The sequence below is a fragment of the Aythya marila genome (assembly GCF_965140915.1).
Source record: "Aythya marila genome assembly, chromosome: 9".
Taxonomy (NCBI): domain Eukaryota; kingdom Metazoa; phylum Chordata; class Aves; order Anseriformes; family Anatidae; genus Aythya; species Aythya marila.
In genome coordinates this window covers 11,632,973-11,652,185 of record NC_139050.1, presented here as the reverse complement: position 1 = coordinate 11,652,185, position 19,213 = coordinate 11,632,973, and the positions used below count along the sequence as shown (strand labels likewise).

The following is a 19,213-nucleotide window of genomic DNA, read 5'->3' as shown; positions in this document are numbered from 1 at the left end:
CTCCGGAAGGATGTTGAAGCAAGCTTGTTGCCACATAAATATTGGTAAATATGAAGTAACTGGCAACGCAGTGAAGCAAAGATGCAAATGATTGCAAGAGAAGAGCTGCAGCTAACTGCAGTTGCTTTGCTCATCTTTTCAGATTGCCATGACTTGCCTTTCATGTTTTGCCCTTTTCATTAGAAGGTCACTAATGAGAAAACTGTATATTATTAACCATTTATATTGCAGTTTAGTCTTACGCTGCGCCTGTCCTGGGTCTCCTTTTCTGGGACTGAAAGTGTAATACACTTTCATTAATAAAATCATGAAATGACAAAAGAAACTACTTGCTTTTCAGGTAACTGTCATGCATGCATGAACTTGTGTACAGTAAGTCAGTTTCTGGTGTGTGTAAACATGTGTGGCAATAGAAATATATTGAAAGCATGTAAAGTAGTGCTCAGGATCGTTGAGAGAGAGGGGCATTACCTGACTTTCTGGTATATGGGAATGTACAAAGCATCAAATGACCAAAGAGTTAAGGCATGGTGTTTTTACAGTTGGTTAGGAGTTTGAAATGTCATGAAAATGCATCCCAGCAGTATTCCTTACTCAGGTGGTTTACAGTCTCATGTCAGTTATGAGAAGGAGTTTGAGGAAAGTTTATGAGCAACCTGGCTAGCTGAGCAGTATCGATGGATGCACTGTTGGATGTGCTGCTCGCTTGTGTAGGAGTTTGTTTGTTTTAAAGGTGTTATGTGTTTATGCACAAGTTGAATGGGTTCAGATGCTGATAAGTGAATAGTTAAAATAGAGGGTGTGGCAGTTAGCTGAGGAAGGCTCAAAAATCAAAGAGCTGTCAATGCAAAGAAGAGCATTGTGAATGGACAGGGTAGCAGCCTGTGTAAAGATGCACTGGCCCCAGCAGGAGAGTGGGGGAAGACAAGGAGGGAGAGACAGGCAAAAAGAGGAGTTAGCCATAAAATGTGCTATGTGAAGGGGAGGTATTGTAATTGTTTTGTGTTGAGAATAGCCCTTTGTCTGTGTGGTTATAGAGCTTCTACGAGTTGGTTAGGTGGATGGTAGAAGTTGCTCTTTCTTCAAGCTCTTTTTTTTTTTTCTGGCTTCTGGCAACAGGAGCAGGAAGAGTGGCCAACCTGCCTGTTACCTGAGCACTTTCTAGGGCTGTCTAGAATTTAGATAGATGATGTGGTAATGTCTCCTAGAAGGAGACAGCACCTAGTAGAGGCTGTAACACATGCGTCCTTCCCAGAAAGAGGATGGCTGTAAAGCTGCCCTCACCACTAGTTCCCTACCTATACTACTGGCTAAACTGGGATCTACATCTTGCCTGTGTTTTCTTTCGTGGTGGGATGGTGCTGAAGGCCCTGTTGGTAGGTCAGGAGATAGACACAGCTGCTGCTTCTCTGGTGTGTTTGTTGACATAGGCTGTGCTTTGAGTTGGGTATGACACCTCCTGAAAGGCCTGACTGGAAGAAATGCTGGCAAGAAACTTTGCAGCTTCTGTAGGTTTGCTTTTTTTTTTTTTTTTTCTTCAGGCAGCGTTTTAACAGTTGGGGCGGGGGTAGTTCTGTGTTACACTGTCCTCTTGGTACAACTTAGCATTTCCAGAACTGTGGCTCTTTTGTCGGTACTGCTTGGCATAACACTTTCAAAATTGATTCAAAATTTAAAATTATCTCTCTTTCTCTCTCTCTCTCTCAAACTTAGTGTCAATAATAAGGTAAAATCTGGTTCCTGCCTTAACTGTGTTCTTATTGATGCTTTACATGCCTGGGAAGTGGGAGTGCTGCAGCTGGATAAAGTAACATGATGGAACATGCATTGCTGCTGCACCTGAAGGCTATAGGAATAGGTGACTTTTCTTGTTTTCTTGAGTGTGGTTGTTCTCTTCAGTAGTTACCTTGTGGAAAGGTTTGTTTGTCTAGGTTCCTTCCGCTGAGTGGGGTAGCCTTGTTTCTATGTCTCTGTCAGCTGTAGTACCTGTATTTGATGGCCAAATTGCTGTGAAATGCTGAACTCAGTAGCTGCAGAATTAAAATCTGTTTAGCAGGGCAGAAGCTATGGTTTGTAGATTCATGTTACTTCATTCAGGCTGTATAACATATTTGCTGTGCACAGAAGAGTTGCCCTTGGTGTTCTGCTTGATTTCTTGTTTTGGCTGCTACCAGTCTAGGAATATTGAAGGAAGGACTGGGCAAAATACCATTCTTCTGCAGGATAATACTTATGTCCCTACTCCAGTGGACAAAAAGCTTTACCTTCATTCAACAAAAGTCTGCCCTGCTTAAACACCTTAAGGTTTTATACCCGTTTTGCACACTCAAGTTCGTAATATGGAGAATGTGGTGGGGAAGAAAGAAAAGTCCCCTCTCCCTCCCAAGCCCCTCAAATGTGGAGGAGTATAATATATGTGTAGTAATAGAGAAGTCTTCTAGGAAGTCCGCTTACACGGGATGCACTGATTTAACTTCTTTTTAAATTCTGTTATCCTACAGCCGACTTTGGTTTCTGTGCTCAGATAACCCCAGAGCAGAGCAAGCGCAGCACTATGGTTGGAACTCCTTACTGGATGGCTCCTGAAGTGGTCACACGGAAAGCCTACGGCCCTAAAGTGGATATCTGGTCTCTGGGCATCATGGCTATTGAGATGGTAGAAGGAGAACCCCCGTACCTCAATGAAAACCCCCTGAGGGTAAGAAGTCCAGACGTGGCTAGAATTATTTGTGGGTGTTTACCACGTGAATATTTTAATGGACTCAGTGTGATTCTTGATAGCATTTACGTTAAAAAGAAATCAACCCCAAAAAATGACGAGCTTCAGTGGAGCAAGAAAATTCCTCCCAAAAGAATGACAACTGTCTTAAATGTGTACTCAGCAGTTCTTCTGTTCAGAAGACAAGTGAAGCACAGCAATTGTACCAGCTTGTAAACTAAACAAGTAGACTTTGTGTTCAGTCTCCTGTGCTAGTTTAGGGAAGGTAAATCCATTAGGTTCTGAAAAATGCTGTTTGTGTCAGTCTAATATTTTCTTTGCCAAGGTATGTAGATGTATCTCTTAAGTATCTGTTGCCAAAAGATTTTGAATGTTATTTTGCTACTAGCAAGAATAGGTCACAGCTACCTATAACTGGCATTCTTAAAATTCTTCATTTCATCAGGGGGAGGCAAAGTAGACTGCAGAACCCTTTCTCGTCTAGACTAAGGAATTGCCTCTAGGCAAATCAGTATGACATCTTTTAAAGACTTGGCTTGATTATATGATATTTCTCATTTTGCAGGCTTTGTATTTGATAGCAACTAATGGCACACCAGAGCTGCAGAACCCCGAGAAACTATCCCCAATATTCCGGGATTTCTTAAACCGATGTTTGGAGATGGATGTTGAGAAAAGAGGATCAGCCAAAGAATTGTTACAGGTAAGAGTCAGCTTCTATCACAGCCTGAGATATGGAGGCCACTTGTAAGGTATGCCTCTGATAAATGGCAAGGTAGACTTGACACCCTTTTCCGTTTTGTGTTTTCCCCTGAGGACTCCAGGGGAGAGTAATTTGGGAGGAACCACAGTCATCAAAGATCGTACTTAGTCTTTCTGACAGTAGTCTGTGCCATTGTTCTGCCACTGCTAAATTATCCAGTAATTTTTGAATTTACTGTAAGAGAGCCATTGAAGTGAGCACAATAGGACTGAGGGAAGGCATTTGACCAAGGAACCTCTTTGTGGTGCATTACTGGAAAAGAAAGGCTGAGGCTCTTTTGGGAAGAGAAGGAATGATTAGCAGGCTAAGGGTGCTATGAGCTGTTGCATTCTTTGGATCTGTCCCTTCAGGAACTGTGCATTGGTAGTGTTTATGCTGCTTTATTTTTATGGAACAGTGTGTGGCTTTTTAAATGGTCTTTTACTAATTTACTGTGTTTCTCTCTTCCTGGCAGCATCCCTTTTTGAAACTGGCCAAACCTCTGTCTAGCTTGACGCCACTGATCCTGGCAGCCAAAGAAGCAATGAAGAGTAACCGCTAACATTATTGCCACGGCCTCCATCTTTTTGTTTGTTTGTTTTTTACAAATCTTTATAATATATGAAATTGTTACACTTCTGGGGGGAGGGAGGAGATTTGCTGGGGGGGTGGGAAACATCTGCAAAAGGGAAGAAACTCTCATCCAGAAGACGCCCAAAATAAATTGTGGTGACTCTAGTGATCCCTTTCTGGGGTCCAGAAGGAATTGAGGACTGAATTACTGGCCCTTCTGTTTTTTCTTTTTTTTCTTCTTCTCCAGACAGCCCAGAAATGCCACTTACTGTGCCCAGGGTTTTAAGGGTTTTAATGACTTTGCTGTAACAGCTCCCGTTCATTGTACCCTTCTGGGTACTTTCAATACTTGAATGACCGATTCAAGCTTTCAGAGAGCAGCGCTAATTTTACCTGCTGATCTCTTGCATTCTCCTCTTCCTCCCCTCTACCTGTTTACTTTTAAATCTCTCTAGTAAGCTCCCATATAACTAGATTCATGGCAAATGTGACAAATGTGAAGGTACATCTTGCCCCTCCTTCCCTTTACAGACTAGCTGTCACTGTACTGTAGAATTAACAACTTGTCTACTTAAGAAATCATAATATGTTGAGATGTATTTTGCTTTTTAAGACGAGTATGGAGAGAGGGGGAAGAGAAGTATTCAACTGTTTTTCGTATGCCTGTGCTCTGTGGACTTTTAATCAAAGATGTGGCCTCTTTGTAGAAACCTCACGATTGGTCAAGTCTTTGGATGTCAGTTTTTGGATATGTAGGTAAGGGTCAGATACTTTATTTATGATCAAATGATCAACTATAGTCAGGGCAAGAAAACAGTTCCAGCTGTCTTCCTGTGTGCTCTTTTTTCCCATTAGACTTGCTGGCCAGACGCTTAAGGGATATTTTGCTTGGTGTGGTGGGTGGTTCAAACACACGTATTGTATCTGTTCTCTGACTTTGGCTTTGGAAGTTATGCTGGTGCCTTTGACTTTTTTATTTTACATTTCCCTTCTTTGTATCAAATACATTTTTGTATATGTTGTAATTTTTTCCCCAAGCAAATAATGCATCAACCTATGGTGTTGTCAGAATTTAAGTATTAGAGCTATTTTTTCCAATTTTGTATGTGCTCTATTTGTATTAATGAAATCAAAACAAGTAATCAGATATGAGGACACTGAAGACGCAGGATGTTTTTTTTAATATAGTTCGAACAGAAGAGTATGAACACTTGGAAATGCCAAAGCACTGTTCTGAGAAGACGGAGGCTGAGGAGGGAGAACAGTGCCTTCAGACATCGATGGGGCTCGTTTGGCTGGCTAGTTGGAGGCTGAAGAGACTTGATGTGTCACGCTGATCCTTCCTCACTGAAAACATGCCAGCCAGAGTGGCTGAAGTCGAACATCCAATGCAAGAAAAAGTGCCTCCTTCTGAGGGACAGTGAGTGACTTCAGTGGTTGATTTCTTGGAGTGTTAATGGGGCACGTGTAAAAGAGTCTGTGCCCCCTGGCTACTTTCAGCGCTGCAGTCTATGCATTTCAACTTCCCAAACAGTTTAATGAAGAACTAACTGTAGTTACAATGTGCCAAATGATTCTGTGAAAGAATAACCCATTACTTTACCGGGATTTTATCTCTTTCCCAGTGGGCAGGACCTGGGATGGACAGACTTGCTGGGTATTGACAGAGGACCCCAAATAAAATTTACGCACACTTTTACAAACGTTGCTGGCAAAAGATAGAAATCATTTTCAGATAATGTCAGTGTTCGTGTAATGATAGAAATAACTGCATGGGGACTGGTAGCCAAGGTATGACAAAACTAACTTCCAGCTGAGAGCAGCCAGCCAGAACTGCTGAGCCTGTTTGTGCTTTTGAGGGGAGAGGGGAAGCAGGGCTAGGGTCCCAAAATGCCTGGTGTAACTCATCAGCTTCTAGGAGGTGGCTTTGTACCAACAAGATGCCTTACTGTGCAGGGAACTGCAGTGCCACGCACGGTTCAGTTTGTGTTCTGCTCTTGTGTGGTAGGCACCCAAGTAAATGACGCTAGCTACGACATCAGAGGACAAAATCCCTCTAGCTGTAAGTGTGAGAATAGCTACAGTTTAAAATTCAAGATAGTGTCGTGTTTCAGGCAAATAAATAAATCTTCTTCCCAGGCAAAAGGTCCTGCAAGCCCCAGACCCTGTAACACTGTAATGGTAGTGCCCCTGGTTTGAACATGTCTGGCTTCCTGATCAAATGAAGTAGCAAGGAGGCTTGGCTGAGGAAAAGAAAACTGTCTTACTGATGATTCCCTCGGTCCATTGCTGGCAATGGACTTTGTGAAACTCCTTGTGCTAGAGTTAAGGTGGGGGCTTTTCTTTTTTTTTTCTTTTTCTTTCTTTTTTTTTTTTTTTTGATGGCACAGACTAGGCAGTAAGATAAGTATAACTTGTGAGAAATTTAGAATTTTTTTTTAAATAGAGGAACATGAAATCATAAGTAATTTTAACTTATTAGTTCACTTTTATTGATGAATGAGAATGGTTTTAAACTTATATTATGAAATTTGTCCCATTTAGCGTACTTAGGAGACGGTTTCCAAGCTTACAGTCATCCTAGCAAACAGGACTTAGCCCGATCCAGGAGTTTTACAACACATATCTCGGTGCTTGCTGTGTGACCCAGCACGGTGTTTAGCCCTGCAGCTGCGAAGTGTGCATCTCCCCAGCCCCACGCAGCAGTGGTGTTGTTAAAGGGTGATGTTTCTTGCCACCTGCTGCCAGCAGCTGGAGTCAGAGATGAGCTGGATAGTGACTGAGCTGGCAGGGAAGGAAAGCTTCAAGAAGGTTGCTGTGCCGTACTTTTGTGTCTTAGTGGGCTGGGCAATGCTTCTCTAATGATGTCAGCTGTGTGTGTCTGCAAATTAAAAAAAAAAAAAGCAAGCCACATTTTTTTCCCTGGAGGGAGCAGACGAGCATTTTTAAGACTTGCTGCTGCTCGACTTGTCTAGGGTAGACAAATAGCAAATAGCTGGAGTTTGAGCAGATGCTGAAAAGGAAGGGATTGCTTCTGTAAGTGCTGAGATTCCCATACGTCTCGCTCGCCTAGGTGCCAGCAGAAGATCCTGAATTGGATTTTAATCCAGCCTGCAGGCAATACGTAGGGAGCGTAACGTCCTGTGGTGTGACTGGTTGGGTGTACGGGGCTGGGTAGCTCGTGGTTGGCATGCGTGTGTGCAGGGAATGTTTGACTCCTGGGATTTTTGTTACCATGGAATAAATTGGATTCCTCATTGAAAGCAACCGTGGCACTGGGAATGTGCACTTTGACCTGCCTGGGTGGTAGCAAGGTGTGCTGGGGGCTTCCCCTGCTCTCTGGTGCAGGGGGGGCCCAGGAGGTGCGGGCAGAGCAGTTGCAAGATGCTGGGCTCCCTTGTCAGAGGGGGTGGGGGTGGCTGGGGGCAGTAAAAAAATAACAAAAACTGTTAAAGGTCTTTTCAGCTGGCGTTGAATAAGTGTCTCTGGTCTGTTTTCCCTCTGTCCCTCACACTGTCGGTGGAAATGGAAGTGGGTGCAAGCTTTCTTTTTATTTTTTTTTAACTGTCTTCAGATTTTAATGTTGCCTTTTGTGTAATTTAATCCCATTATGTTATTTAATTGTTACTGCAATATTAACTACTGTATTTGTTGACTTTGTTTAATAACTGTTCTTTCAGGGCTAGAAATAAACTTCTAAAAAACATTTTTTTCATCCCCTTCCCCGTCATGAGTTTATGCCTTCTGAGACAAGAGTAAATGAAAAGAGTAAATGTTTAGATGTCTTAATGAGATTAGCAAAATGTATTCTTGTCATTAAGCTTCTTATGACTGCTTTACAATGGATATCATTTTATGCTGCACTAGCCCATCCCGTTTCTTTTCGAGTTTGATTACTCATCAGTCTGTGTACCGCCCTCATGTGATAACCACGAGCTTTCCTTGCCACCGCACGCTGCTGGCAGGCAGTTACTCCTCCAGAGCACCGATGGGGGAGAGCACGTCTGCAGCACCCTCTTTTTACCCATCATCACAGAGAGATCCTGTGCTATTTTGTGAAGGGAGCAAAGCAGCAGCCTCTCAAAGACCGGCCTCGTTCATCTCAGTTGTCTTTCACCCCCCACTCGCCTTAAGGTAGCATTTTGGTAGGGAGGGAGGGACTGGTGGACCAGTAAGCTGTGCTCGTGGCAGTGTGGTGGTGCAGTGACCTTTCCAAACAGGACTGTTTGACTTTGAATATCATCCAGAATCCTGCGTGGATAAACCTGGCGGTGTGGGGAGCGAGCTGGCCTGCCTGTTGGGAAGAGGTGACTCCAGCTTCAGCACCGTCCCCGCTGATCAGCGTTTGACTGACCAAGCCAAGCGCAGGAGCTGGCTGTCAGCAGCTCACCTTGGATTTGGGGTGAGATGGGTGGTGGCTGTTGGCAGGCTGTGGAGACCTGCTCATGCTTTTCATTGGAACTACAAAAATGCCACAATGTGTTGGCATTGCAGTCCGGTTAAAGGAAAGGATGCCAAAATTAATTCACCTTGGGGCTAAGGGTGGTTCAGGTGAAATCCAGATGAAGTTTCTGGCTTGGTTGTGAATGTCGAGGACTCAGGTTGTGCCTTTTGTCATGTGTTACTGGAAAATCATCTCTTCCACTTTTTTGCGTGTTGTAAAAGCCTTGCTCATGCTGCTGGCAAAAAGAAATGAAGAAACCACTCTTCAAAAGCCTTTTCAACCAGATGTAAGAATGTCGTTTTGCACGAAGCCCTCTCTCTCCAGGTTAATTAACTCATTGAAGCATCTTTGTCTTCTATATAACTGACCCTTTATGCATTTAAACTGATGTTCTCTAGCACCGCTTTTAAGTGATGCTTGCATTTAATTTATGGGGGAAAAAGCTGTCAAGAGGAGGGAAAAGGTGTGTAGTGGAACCTGGATATTGGTACTTGTCTTGCTTTAAGGTGAGCAGGATTTTGGCTTAGTTATGGTTTGTATTAGTTGGGAGTTGCTTGTCCTTGCTTGATAAACACAAGTAGGTCTTGTGTGAACTTGCTGTGCACTTGCTTATAGGTGGCCTACGCCAAAACAAACAAACAAACAAACAAACAAAACACCCCCATCTTTTTTTGATCAGTTCGCTAAAGATCAGGTACTTTAAATATTCTGCACCAAGTTAAAGCCACACAGTATTGCTGTGAAGTTGGGGGAAATGACTTCTCACTTCCAGGGCTGCAGGTTGGTTGCGGTGAATTAAATTGCAGAGCTGAGCATGATTATTTGGACTGTGCCAGCAACATGTTGCTTAAATGAAGAGTGGCTGAGAAGTGTCACTTCGAATTAGTTTTTGCTGTAGTACGTGAAGAAAAGGTTTCAGCGCGATTCTTGTGGCTCGTGTACAAGCACAGCAGTTGTCTGCAGATGCCTGCTCCCAGTGACTTGGACAGTTGCATTTTTTGCTTTCTTTTAAGCTTGTGTTTTGCTGAGAAGATTGTTTTTAGTAAAAACAGCTGTATTGGTCAGCCCTGAGAGGATCTTACGTTCCTCTCTCGTGTAGGGGAGAGGTACGTGAGACTGTTAAGCTCAGCTAAATTCTTGACGTTGCTCTCAGATGTGCAGAGGAAGCAGGTTTTTCTAAGATCTTTTCCTTTGCTTTGAAGTCCAGACTAATGGAAACTTTTTTGAAGGAAAATGCAAACAAGTGAGAGCAGTGAATTTCTGACTGTAATTTTTCTGTCTGCAGTGTGTTGTGAGGGGGGAGAGCAGTGGTGATGCAGCTTTCCCTTTCCGCAGTGGTGGCATTACTTTTCCCCTCCCCTGCCCACCAGCCAGCGTCTTGCAGGGAGGCTGTCTTCCAGCACATCATAATGTCATTTCAAAACCCATTTACCTATCGACCTGATCCTTGAACCAGCCTGTAGGGACGGGTGATCGATATAAATAAATGGGATTTGCCCACTAGGAAGGTAAATTGCTTGATGCTGAAAAGCCACCAGGCTTCTGCTTCCTCAAAAATTCCTCTGGCGCTACCAAACGACTTGGAGATGAGTCAGTAGAAAGGAAGAGGGGACTGGAAGAACAGACAGACGGTAGGTCTCTGTGCAGCCTCAAGTTTCTGGTGCTTTCTGAATGGCTTCTGAGTAACGGCCCGGGCTTGGTGTAACTGGATCAGAGGAGCGGGTGCTGATGTGGCAGGGCACGTCCTGGAGGTCCTTTTCCAGGTGCTCTGTGCTGGGCACGGGCCTTATAGGGACTGAGTTCTCCATTGAAGTCGGGATTCCTACAGCTGAGGGTGATCCATCTTGTTATTTATTTATTTTTTCCCTCCCAGTGGGTGTTGCATGGATTTGGCTCTTGTGAAATTCCTCGTGGCTCTCCTTGAGCCCGTTTGGCTGGCTGCCCGCAGGAACGGGGAGCCCAGCGGTGGGTTTGTGCTGCCTGGCCCCAGCTGCTACGGGGTGGCTGCTCATGGGGTTTGGGTAATGGCTTTCCTGCCCAGTGAACTCGCCTTAAATAACCCTAAGGAAGCTGCATGCAGCTGTAGCTGCTACCTATTTGGGGGTGGTGGGGGGAGCAGCCTCATTCTCTTTGCTTTTTTGTCACTCTTCAGCGTTTTAGGAGAGTTTGTTTTACTTCACCGTGGAAATCCTGACTGCTTCTGATTGTGTGGTTAAAATAAGGATTTAAAATACCTGTGTTTGAGGTGGTGTAGGTCTTGACTGCCCTGACAACAAACCTGGTTTAGAAAAGAAGCTGATGTCTGATGTCACAGCCATGGAAATGTGGCTTTTGTAAAGTGGGGAGAAAAAGGGAACGTGGATGAAAATGTATTTGGATAAGGCTTGGAAGAAAACAGCTTCTGCTCATCTCATGGGCTGCTTTTTTGGGGCGGAACATCCTGGGGAAATGAAGATGGAGGCTAACGGGCTTTCCCCGGGCCGTGGGCTCTTGCAGTATTGAACCCTCTGATGTGCTCCTCTCGTTCAACCCCCTAGCAGAGCCAGCAGAAATCTGAGTAGCAGTAGCTGACTTTTTGTAGCATTTCTGGAAAATAAGCTGTGCAAGACAAATGAACTCTTGAAGGGGCTTTTATTCCTTCGCGGTGAACTGGACGCCCTCCAGTGCTTGCAGCACGCCCCGTTCTGCTGTCAGCACCAACACGAGGTGGGAAGCCAGCTGCTTGCGTCTCTGTCATTGTCACCACTTACCCCGCTAATCCGATTCATAGGCAGCTGCCTCCTGCCCCTTGCTCAAGCCTGGGTTGTGTGTCACACAATTGCAGGATGTGCCGTGGCCGTAATTGCAGGCAGCGGATGGGAAATAGGTTTAGAAGACCTCTGAGCTGCTGCCTCTAAGCACAACTCTTTAAACGCTTGAAAAGGAGAAGGGGAAAATCCTTCCTTCAGGAAGGAAGGAAGAGATGTTTGGATATTTTCCAGTTTTACCACGGCTGTTGTGATGTTTTCCATGCCAGAGCTTTCTGGAGGAAGGGGACAAGAATGTGCTTGCTTTTCAGGCCTCAATGCGTGGCAGATCTCTCTTGTAACAGCAGCTAGAAACGTTTTGGTATGAGAGGGATTTTTGTTGATCTGGGCGAGTTCTCTGCCGCTGTCTGTGCTGACTTTTCACTGAGCCAAAATTGGGAAGTTTGAGTCTTAAAGCATGCTTCATCTTCCTGTATTTGGGCAAGGCTGTTTGCTCATTTGAGGATAAAGGTGCACACGTCTCCTGTCTTCTGAAAGGGGTTAAAAAAATGTAAAATGGCGATGCGTTTTGAGGCAGGCTTAGCCAAATCAGGCTGTTCCCTCTGTAGGGTGACAGCAATTCTGTCACTGCCGGTGGAGCTGGGAGAGATTCTGTCCCTCCCCTGTGCGTTACCAGCAGAAGGGGATGAAATGTCACCGTCACTGAAATGCCACCTGCAGGCAAGCATGCAGCTAGCGCCGGCAGCGAGCGAGGAGAGGTGTTCCTGGGGACAAGGACGGGGAAGCGTGTGCAAGCCAGGCTTTTGTGCCGGCTAAAGAATGACTTTGGTGTGCCTCTGGGTTATTTCTGAGCATGGGCAGGGTGCTGGGAAAGGGTAAAGCCTCCCTTAAAAAGAGGGGCAGGGAAACGATGGAGTCAGCTTCGCTCCCATTCTCAGTTAAAAGTAGGGAGTCGGGGAATAAATAAGGTTTTATTGTTTTCTCATTTTCAGAAGCAACCCTAACAAATAACCCGGAAGAAGGACTGGGGTAGGAGCAGGGGGTGTACAGCACCCCCAAACTGCCCTCAGAGCCCTGTAGTCCTTGGTCACGGTGCGGGGCCATGTCCCAGGCGCTGGGTGAACGCGTGGCAGAGCCGGGTGCCGGGGTGCGAGGCAGGGCTTTGAAATGATCCCCGCGCAGGGAGGTGGGCAAAATGTGAGGAGGGCAAATCGTGTGTGCAGGTCTCAAGGTAGGAAAGCAACGAGGGCTTTTTCTTCCTCTTGGAAGAGCTTGTTCCCATGCTTCCTGCGGCTCCCAGGGGCAGCACGTGCAGTGTTTCCCAAGGACTCCCTGGCCACCAGGCAGGTGCCAGTTGGGCTGTGCCACGTTTGCTTTTGCACGGCGCTATAAAACGGAGGTGCGGAAGCTTTCCCTGCTCCATCCTGGAGGCCAAAAGCCGCGTGGCTCGGTCTCTCCCTTGGGGGACTGTCACGATGTCAGGCCTGAACGTCTCCATTGCCTTTTTTCTCCTGGTTGTCAGCACATGCGAGATGCTCCGGCGGCTTTCCAAGAGGCTGCTGTCTCCTGGGGCGTACTGCTGCCTTGCTGGGGAGCTGACTGGGTCGCTGCAGCTCTGCTCGAGCTGCCTGGAGCTGAGGATGCTGCTAGAGATTGGCCCGTGGGGTGGCGGCTTTGGCCCCGATGTGGTCTTCACACTGCTCTTCCTCCTCTTCACGGTTCACGCCGCCTCCTTGGATGGAGCATCTGCCAACCCCACCGTCTCTCTCCAGGAGTTCCTGCTCCTCGAATCCGGCCCCGCAGCCACTGCTGCCAAGCTGCTGGCCCAGGCCGTGGGCGTGGGGACAGGCTGGGCCATCACCAAGCTCTACTGGTCCTGGGAGCTGACCCAGTTCCACCTCATCCAGAACCTGATCGCCTCCGAGTGCAGCTCCTCCATCCGCACCTCGCTCTACTACGGGGCCTTCGTGGAGGGTGCCTGCTCTTTCTTCTTCCACCTTGTGCTTCTCAGGTTGCGGCGGAGCCGCACCGTGTACCGGGCACCTGCCCTGGCAGCCACTGTCACCTTCCTGACCTATGCAGGTGAGCAGCGCCCCTGGTTTCTCTACAACACTCTTTGAGAGGGAAGAACAATCCCTTATCCCTCCTCTAGGGCTTGCATTGAGAGAGGACGACTAGCAGAAGGCTTGTTCCCTACTTATTTTGGGGAGGTGTTTGTTTGGGGGTGAGGGCAGCAGTTTAGGGCACCTAGGCAGTGGGTGAAATGTTGGTGTTTGCGTGGGGAGCAGCAGCAGGGTCCTCGAGCATCCCTTTGGTCTTGCACTGAGCTCTTCTTGCAAAGCCTGGGGCGATGCATGTGGGACTTACCAGGGTGCCCTGATGCTGAGGGATGAGGCTGCGGGTGTAGGTGTAGGTGCCTGTCCCCAGGAGATGACTGAGGCTGATGATGGCCCTGCTTCCTCCCCATGCAGCCGTGATGACCACAGGGGCTTTCTTCAACCCTGCCCTGGCCGTGGCCACCACCTTCGCCTGCACGGGGAGCAGCCTGCGGGACTACGTCCAGGTGTACTGGCTGGGGCCCCTCGCAGGTGAGATGTCCCGGGGGCAGCGGGTGTTTCTCTGCATCTGCTGCAAGGCAGAAATGCTGGGTGCAACCCCAGCTCCTCCCGGCAAAGGGCTGAAGTTCAAGGGGGACAGATGACCGCTGGCTTGGCTCACCACCCATTTGGGTCAACACAAGCCTCGCGTGGTGAGGATGTGCATGTGGTGAGGATGCAGTGGTTAAATTCTCCTTAAAGTAGTAAAGCCAGGGCTTTCTGGGTGCTGCCACTGGGGACTTTGGCGCTGAGCTGCCTTTTGGTGATGGGAAAAGTTGTGGCGAGGGCCTGGAAACCACTGCTGAGCTCCGGGCAGGGTGGAGAGGCTCCCCATGTGGGGCGCACCGAGCGGGTATGTGCTCTCGTTTCAGGGATGCTCGCTGCCCTCTTGCTGCACCAAGGCAACATCCCAAGACTCTTCCAAAAAAACCTGCTTTACAGCCAGAAGAGCAAATACAAGATACCCAAGGCAAGGGTGGCACATGCGGAGGGTGGAGAAGAGCGGCGGAAGGGGAAAGGCGAGAAGAGCAACCCTGCGCCTCGTGCCTGAGCCCCTGCAGCCCTGCTGCTGGGAGGGGGACTCCTAGCATGGAGGATTTTGCACACCCAAGCCTTCAGTACTGTCCCCAGGGGAGAAAACTAATGTATCTGTACAAATTGCTGTCTGTCTTGTGTACACAGGAAGCTTATGGAAACTAGGGACCACTACACAGGCGTGCTTGAGCAGCCTCCAGGTTGTTGCATCACTTGGAATAATCCAACTGTGCCTCCCGCAGCCATAAAAACGGTGTAAACCTGTAACCATGTTTCAGGCCTTGGAAACTTGGGCTGAGGAGGAAGGTATCGGTGAAGGGGTGCACAGGGTGCCCGTGGTTAGCAGACGTGGCACCGGTATGTGCTGGGGTGGGGGGGGTGCACGTGGACCCCCCACTGGACCCAGCCCTGGTCTGCTCTCCGTGGCTACGTGCAATGCCCCTAAGGAAACGAGGCATTATGACATGAAATAAATGTGATTGCGTTGAGGTGAGTGGTGTCCTTCCTGCCAGAGTGCAGCTGACTGAGCAGAAATGAAAGAAATCTGCTCGTCTGTGTGCGTTTTGGGGGAATTTCCTTCTGTGCTGGGCTGGATGTGAGCACTGGGGGCTATCATCCCACTTCGTCCCCAAATGTGGTGCTCCCAACCCCTGCGTTTTGCAGGGACTCTGTGGGCACGATGTTCCTGACCTGCTCCGAGCTGAGCACTGTGGCTATTCGCATCCTGCCTAATTTGTCTGAGATGCAAATGGTGAGTAAAGAAGCGGTGCCTGACTGCAGTGACAGTGACTGATGCCAGTTTGGTACCCGGGCGTGTGGTGTCCCCTCCCCTCCTGATGGAAACCAAAACCTTCAAGGTTCCGTGTCCCTGGCCAATTGGATTTGGGAAGCTCAGATCCTTTGCCAATTTTTTTTTTTTTTCCTCAACTTCTTTTGGTTTGGAAATCATGCTGGAAATGGGGCCTCCTCATTTAATTTGCAGAGTTTCTCTATTTTGGCCAAGATGAGAAATACCATTTGACTCTGGGGTTATTTCAGAGCCCAGGGCAAAGCCACCAAGGCTTGGAGGAGGATCTGAGGGGGGCGAGGGCGATCTCTGTTTCCCCAAATTGATTATCTGGCTCTGCTTTTGATTTGAGGCTAAATGTAGGGTATGAAATATAAGGCTGACTACCCCACCACAACTAATTCCTGTACTTCCCCCCCTGGGGCAGTGCACGGAGCATTCCCACAGCCCCTCAAAGCAGTGGGCTGGGATGGCTGGAGCAGAGATGCTCGCACACCCGCAGCCTGGCACTGCAGTACTAGTGTGAGCCCCGGGACAGGGTGCCAGCCCTATAAAGGCACTGAGCAAGTGCAGCATCCGATGGGGACATGTAACTGCAGAGCTGGGGGGAAAAAAGCTTCTTTGTTTTGTGCTTTATTTTATTTTTTTTTGTTTTTGTTTTGTTTTTTTTCCCAAGGAGGTGTCTATCTGTTGGGCTGCTGGGGGAGATCAGTGACTGGGCAGAGTGATGTAATAAGGGAAATTTAACAGGAGTGGCGGTGAACATTGTTGTTTTTAATTAAGAGGCTGCTTTTCCAGCACAGTAGCATTGAGGCGTGATGGAGGAGAGCTGCAGCTGGACAGACAGAAGCGTTCCTGAGCTGTAAATCAAGCTCGGCAGCACTGATTTACAGCTTGGCCCCGCACCAGCTCCGGCTGCAGCCCGCGCTTTGCCTCCCCGCTCTGCGGGGCGGTGATGGGGCTCCTCGTGGTGCTTTCACATGGATGCTGGCATCGAATTTCTGCCGAGCAGCACTGGTGAGACCAGGACAAGTGCCCCTGGCACCCACCCTGTGGCAGGGAGCTGTGGCTTCACCTGCTGGGCCGAGCATTGCGGGACAGGGAGCTGGGCTATCAGCCCTGTGCTGAGCTGAGCCGCAGCCTCTGGGCATCCTCCCCCGTCCCCTGCATTGCCACCTCCAGGACCAACCCCAGGAGAGTTGGGGACAGGCCCTGGGACCCACTGCCCCGGGTCCTGCTCCCTAGCAGCAGTTTTTTTTCATGGTCCTGCCTGCATGGAGGTGGCCAGGGCCTCCAGCAGGTCTTGTCCCACCTAGGCTGACCACGGGGCAGCCCCAGAGGCCCAGGGGGCGAGCACCCAGCCGTCCTCAGTGAAGGAAACTGGAGAACAAGGCCTGGAAAGGGGGTGAGGTGGCTCAGTTTTTGGTGCCCTCCAGCCTGTGCCGCAGGATGCTGCCCTGCTGCATGCCCCGCTGAGAGGGGACGAGCTGGGGGGTCTGCTGGGGGGGCTTCTGGGGAAACTGCTTCTTGTAGAGAGCGCTGCTGTACTGAAGCTCCGGGGTCACCAGCCGCCGGCACATGGTCTCTGTCTCCTTGTCCAAGCCCTGCTTGAGGTTATAGCCCAGGATTTTGGCATTGCCGTGCTGCAGCGGCCGCAGGGAAGAGTCCTTGATGTCCTTAGGGCCCACGCTGCCCATCCCTTGCAGGCAGGTCCTCGCCAGCTCTGCCTGCCTCTCCCGAAGCGCCTTCACCTCCCGCTGCATGCGCTCCCTTCCGATGTCTCGGTCGATCCTTTCCCAGAAGGTCCTGTTGAAGTGGGTGTAGATCTCCCAGTCCAGCTTGTTCCAGGCCTTTATCTTCTCCACAATAGCTCCCGAGAGTGGGGACCTGGTGCTGCTGTCCCTGCTGTTGAGTGGGAAGGACACGACGCTGTCCAGGTCCCAGCACAGCGTCTCCTTCAGCAGCACCATGGACTCGTCAAAGTACTCGGAGATGAGGAGCAAGTCGAAGGACGCCTCGATGGCCTTCAGCATGAGGTGCACCCGCTTGGCTGAGACCTCTCCATCGGGGTTGAAGCCGAAGTCGAAGGTCATGAGGTTCCTGGCGTAGTGGCTGTCGCTGGCTGTGGGGTTGTAGTAGCGGTAGGGCTGGCTGAGGAACTCCTCCAGGCTGCGGGCGCGGGAGAAGGCCGACGTGCCCTTGTAGTACACGAAGGAAGACTCCATGAGCTGCACGGGGTTCCTCAGGATGGAGAAGTAGACGGCTGTGCTCGGCACCACTTTCTGCACCTGCAGAGTGGGGAAAGGAGGTTTAAAAGTGGAGCAGAGCGAAGGGACCTGCTTGCTCACAGTCCTGTGCTGGAAAAGCAGGAACACTCGCTCAGAAAAGAGCTGAAGGAGCACTGAGGGAGGCCTCAGGGTGCAGCTCCTCCACCAGCCATGTGGGGAGCCAAGGGAAAGGTACACAAGTGCCCATGCAGCTGCTGGTCCGTCTGGCTGGGGCCAAGGTACGTCATGGTCCTGTCTCCTTGCCTTTCCCCTGCATCCACACCTGAAGCCCAGGAGGGAGGATGCTGTGCACGGCTGGCCAGTGTGCTTTACCCGTGTCCCACCCCGCTCCCTCTCCCAAGGCACGGAGGCTCTGCCCCTTACCTCTGGCTGCAGGAAGCGCATGTGGTGGCAGAGGATGTTGAAGTGGGGAGGCTTCCCTGGGGAGAAGCCCTGCACAAACCTCGCCATGAAGTGCTGCGGGTAGAAGAGCTGGTGGCCACCCTTCAGGGGGAAGGCGAAGGAGAGGTTGTGCATCTCACCGAAGCGGAAGAGGATGTTCATGACAGTGCTGCTGGCACTCTTGTGGACTTTCAGAAAGACGATGTTGGTCTTGGGTTTGCACATCTCCTCCTGAGAGAAGACTCCTTCCACCTGTGGGATGCCCCTGAGGGCCATCTCGTTATCCAAGGAGACTTCTGTCCAGCTGGGGAGCAATCCTCTCTCCAGGTCTGTCCTGTAAAAGTCATATGCCTGCGGGACTTGAGCTGAACTTAGCACCGTGTGCTTAAGTGAGCTGTCCCACGGTTGGCCAGGGAAACCCAGGGGCTGAGGCTGGCCCTGCAGTGTCACTTGTGATATCTGGGGTGACATTGTTCCCTCCTGCTCCTCTGCGATGACGCCGTTGGCAAAGATAACTCCTTTGCTGCTGTCACCACCAACAACAGCATCTCCTAGAGCTGTGAAGGTACCTCCAGGAAGACCCGGGGATGTTTCCCCTCTGGCTGCTTTTCTGGGGCTGGGGAGGTGTGTTTTCAGCCTTGGGGGTGAAAAGTAGCCTTTCATCTTCTTGCTGCTCTCTGCAGGCTGCCACGTCCAGTGACCCTCTTGCCTGTCCAGAGTGCTCTCCTGTGGTGTCATCTGCCCCAAGTACCAGTGCATCTGGAAAATGTCCTGCATGTTCTTAGTGGAAGTGGGTTCCAGCATGACCTTCCTCTGCCTGTGAGGGCGATCCTCCTTCCTCAGCAGGCCAGGGGCGTGCAGGGCGTAGTTAGGGCCCTCCTGGCCTTGGTCTGTGGTCTGCTGCAGGGCGCGCTCCAGCTCGCATGGGCAGCTCCTGTGAGAGGGAGGAGGTGAGCTGGCAGCGAGAGGTGCAGGGCCCATGTTGGGGGCACAGAGCATGCTGCTGGGCCCAGCTGGGGAAAACGACCTGCTGCCCTGTCTTATGTGGGGGGTGGCACTGCTGCTGGGCGCAGCTCTTGGCTGCTTGGCACTGCCACACTGCCAGGTCGGGGTGGGTGTAGGACAACGGCAGCGCAATGATGCCCCTGCGCTGCTGGAGGGAAGGCGAGAAGAGAGAAGGGCATGGGGCCTGGAGGAGATGAAGGGGAGCTGGTGGGTGTCCCCAAACCGGGAAGATGCTGAAGGGCTGCTGGAGGAACAGACCAGAAGGAACCCCGTGAGATGCAGAGAGGACGAAGGGCTGGTCCTGCCCCAGGAGGGACAACACCCAGCATGATGCAGGCTGGGGATCAGCTCTGCTGGAAAGGCCACAAGGCTCTGGGCAGGGAGAGGCTGAGCAGC

The 19,213-nt window shown here is 49.7% G+C and overlaps 2 protein-coding genes across 4 annotated transcripts in view; both read left to right on the top strand.

Moving 5' to 3' along the window:
* PAK2 (p21 (RAC1) activated kinase 2) overlaps positions 1–5,737 on the top strand; it is a 42,728-nt gene extending 36,991 nt beyond the window's left edge. For all 3 annotated transcript variants that reach the window (XM_082767735.1, XM_082767736.1, XM_082767737.1), the window contains 3 exons: positions 2,502–2,698; positions 3,285–3,422; positions 3,937–5,737. In XM_082767735.1, coding sequence (XP_082623861.1) covers positions 2,502–2,698; positions 3,285–3,422; positions 3,937–4,023 — 422 coding nt within the window. In that variant the 3' untranslated portion in view covers positions 4,024–5,737. The remainder of the gene's footprint in view (positions 1–2,501; positions 2,699–3,284; positions 3,423–3,936) is intronic.
* Positions 5,738–12,620: 6,883 nt separating this feature from the next.
* On the top strand, positions 12,621–14,844 carry LOC309881126 (aquaporin-12-like). Its single transcript, XM_082766729.1, has 3 exons — positions 12,621–13,307; positions 13,697–13,813; positions 14,194–14,844. Exons 1-3 carry the CDS (start codon positions 12,701–12,703, stop codon positions 14,370–14,372), a joined length of 903 nt encoding a protein of 300 aa, XP_082622855.1. The 5' UTR covers positions 12,621–12,700; the 3' UTR covers positions 14,373–14,844.
* The last annotated feature ends 4,369 nt before the right edge of the window (positions 14,845–19,213 follow it).

Excerpts from the sequence above, each read along its gene's own strand:
- LOC309881126 (XM_082766729.1), top strand. The coding sequence starts at position 12,701 with ATGTCAGGCCTGAACGTCTCCATTGCCTTTTTTCTCCTGGTTGTCAGC. Across the intron at positions 13,308-13,696 it reads CACCTTCCTGACCTATGCAG|CCGTGATGACCACAGGGGCT; the intron begins GTGAGCAGCGCC and ends CTCCCCATGCAG. Across the intron at positions 13,814-14,193 it reads CTGGCTGGGGCCCCTCGCAG|GGATGCTCGCTGCCCTCTTG; the intron begins GTGAGATGTCCC and ends CTCTCGTTTCAG.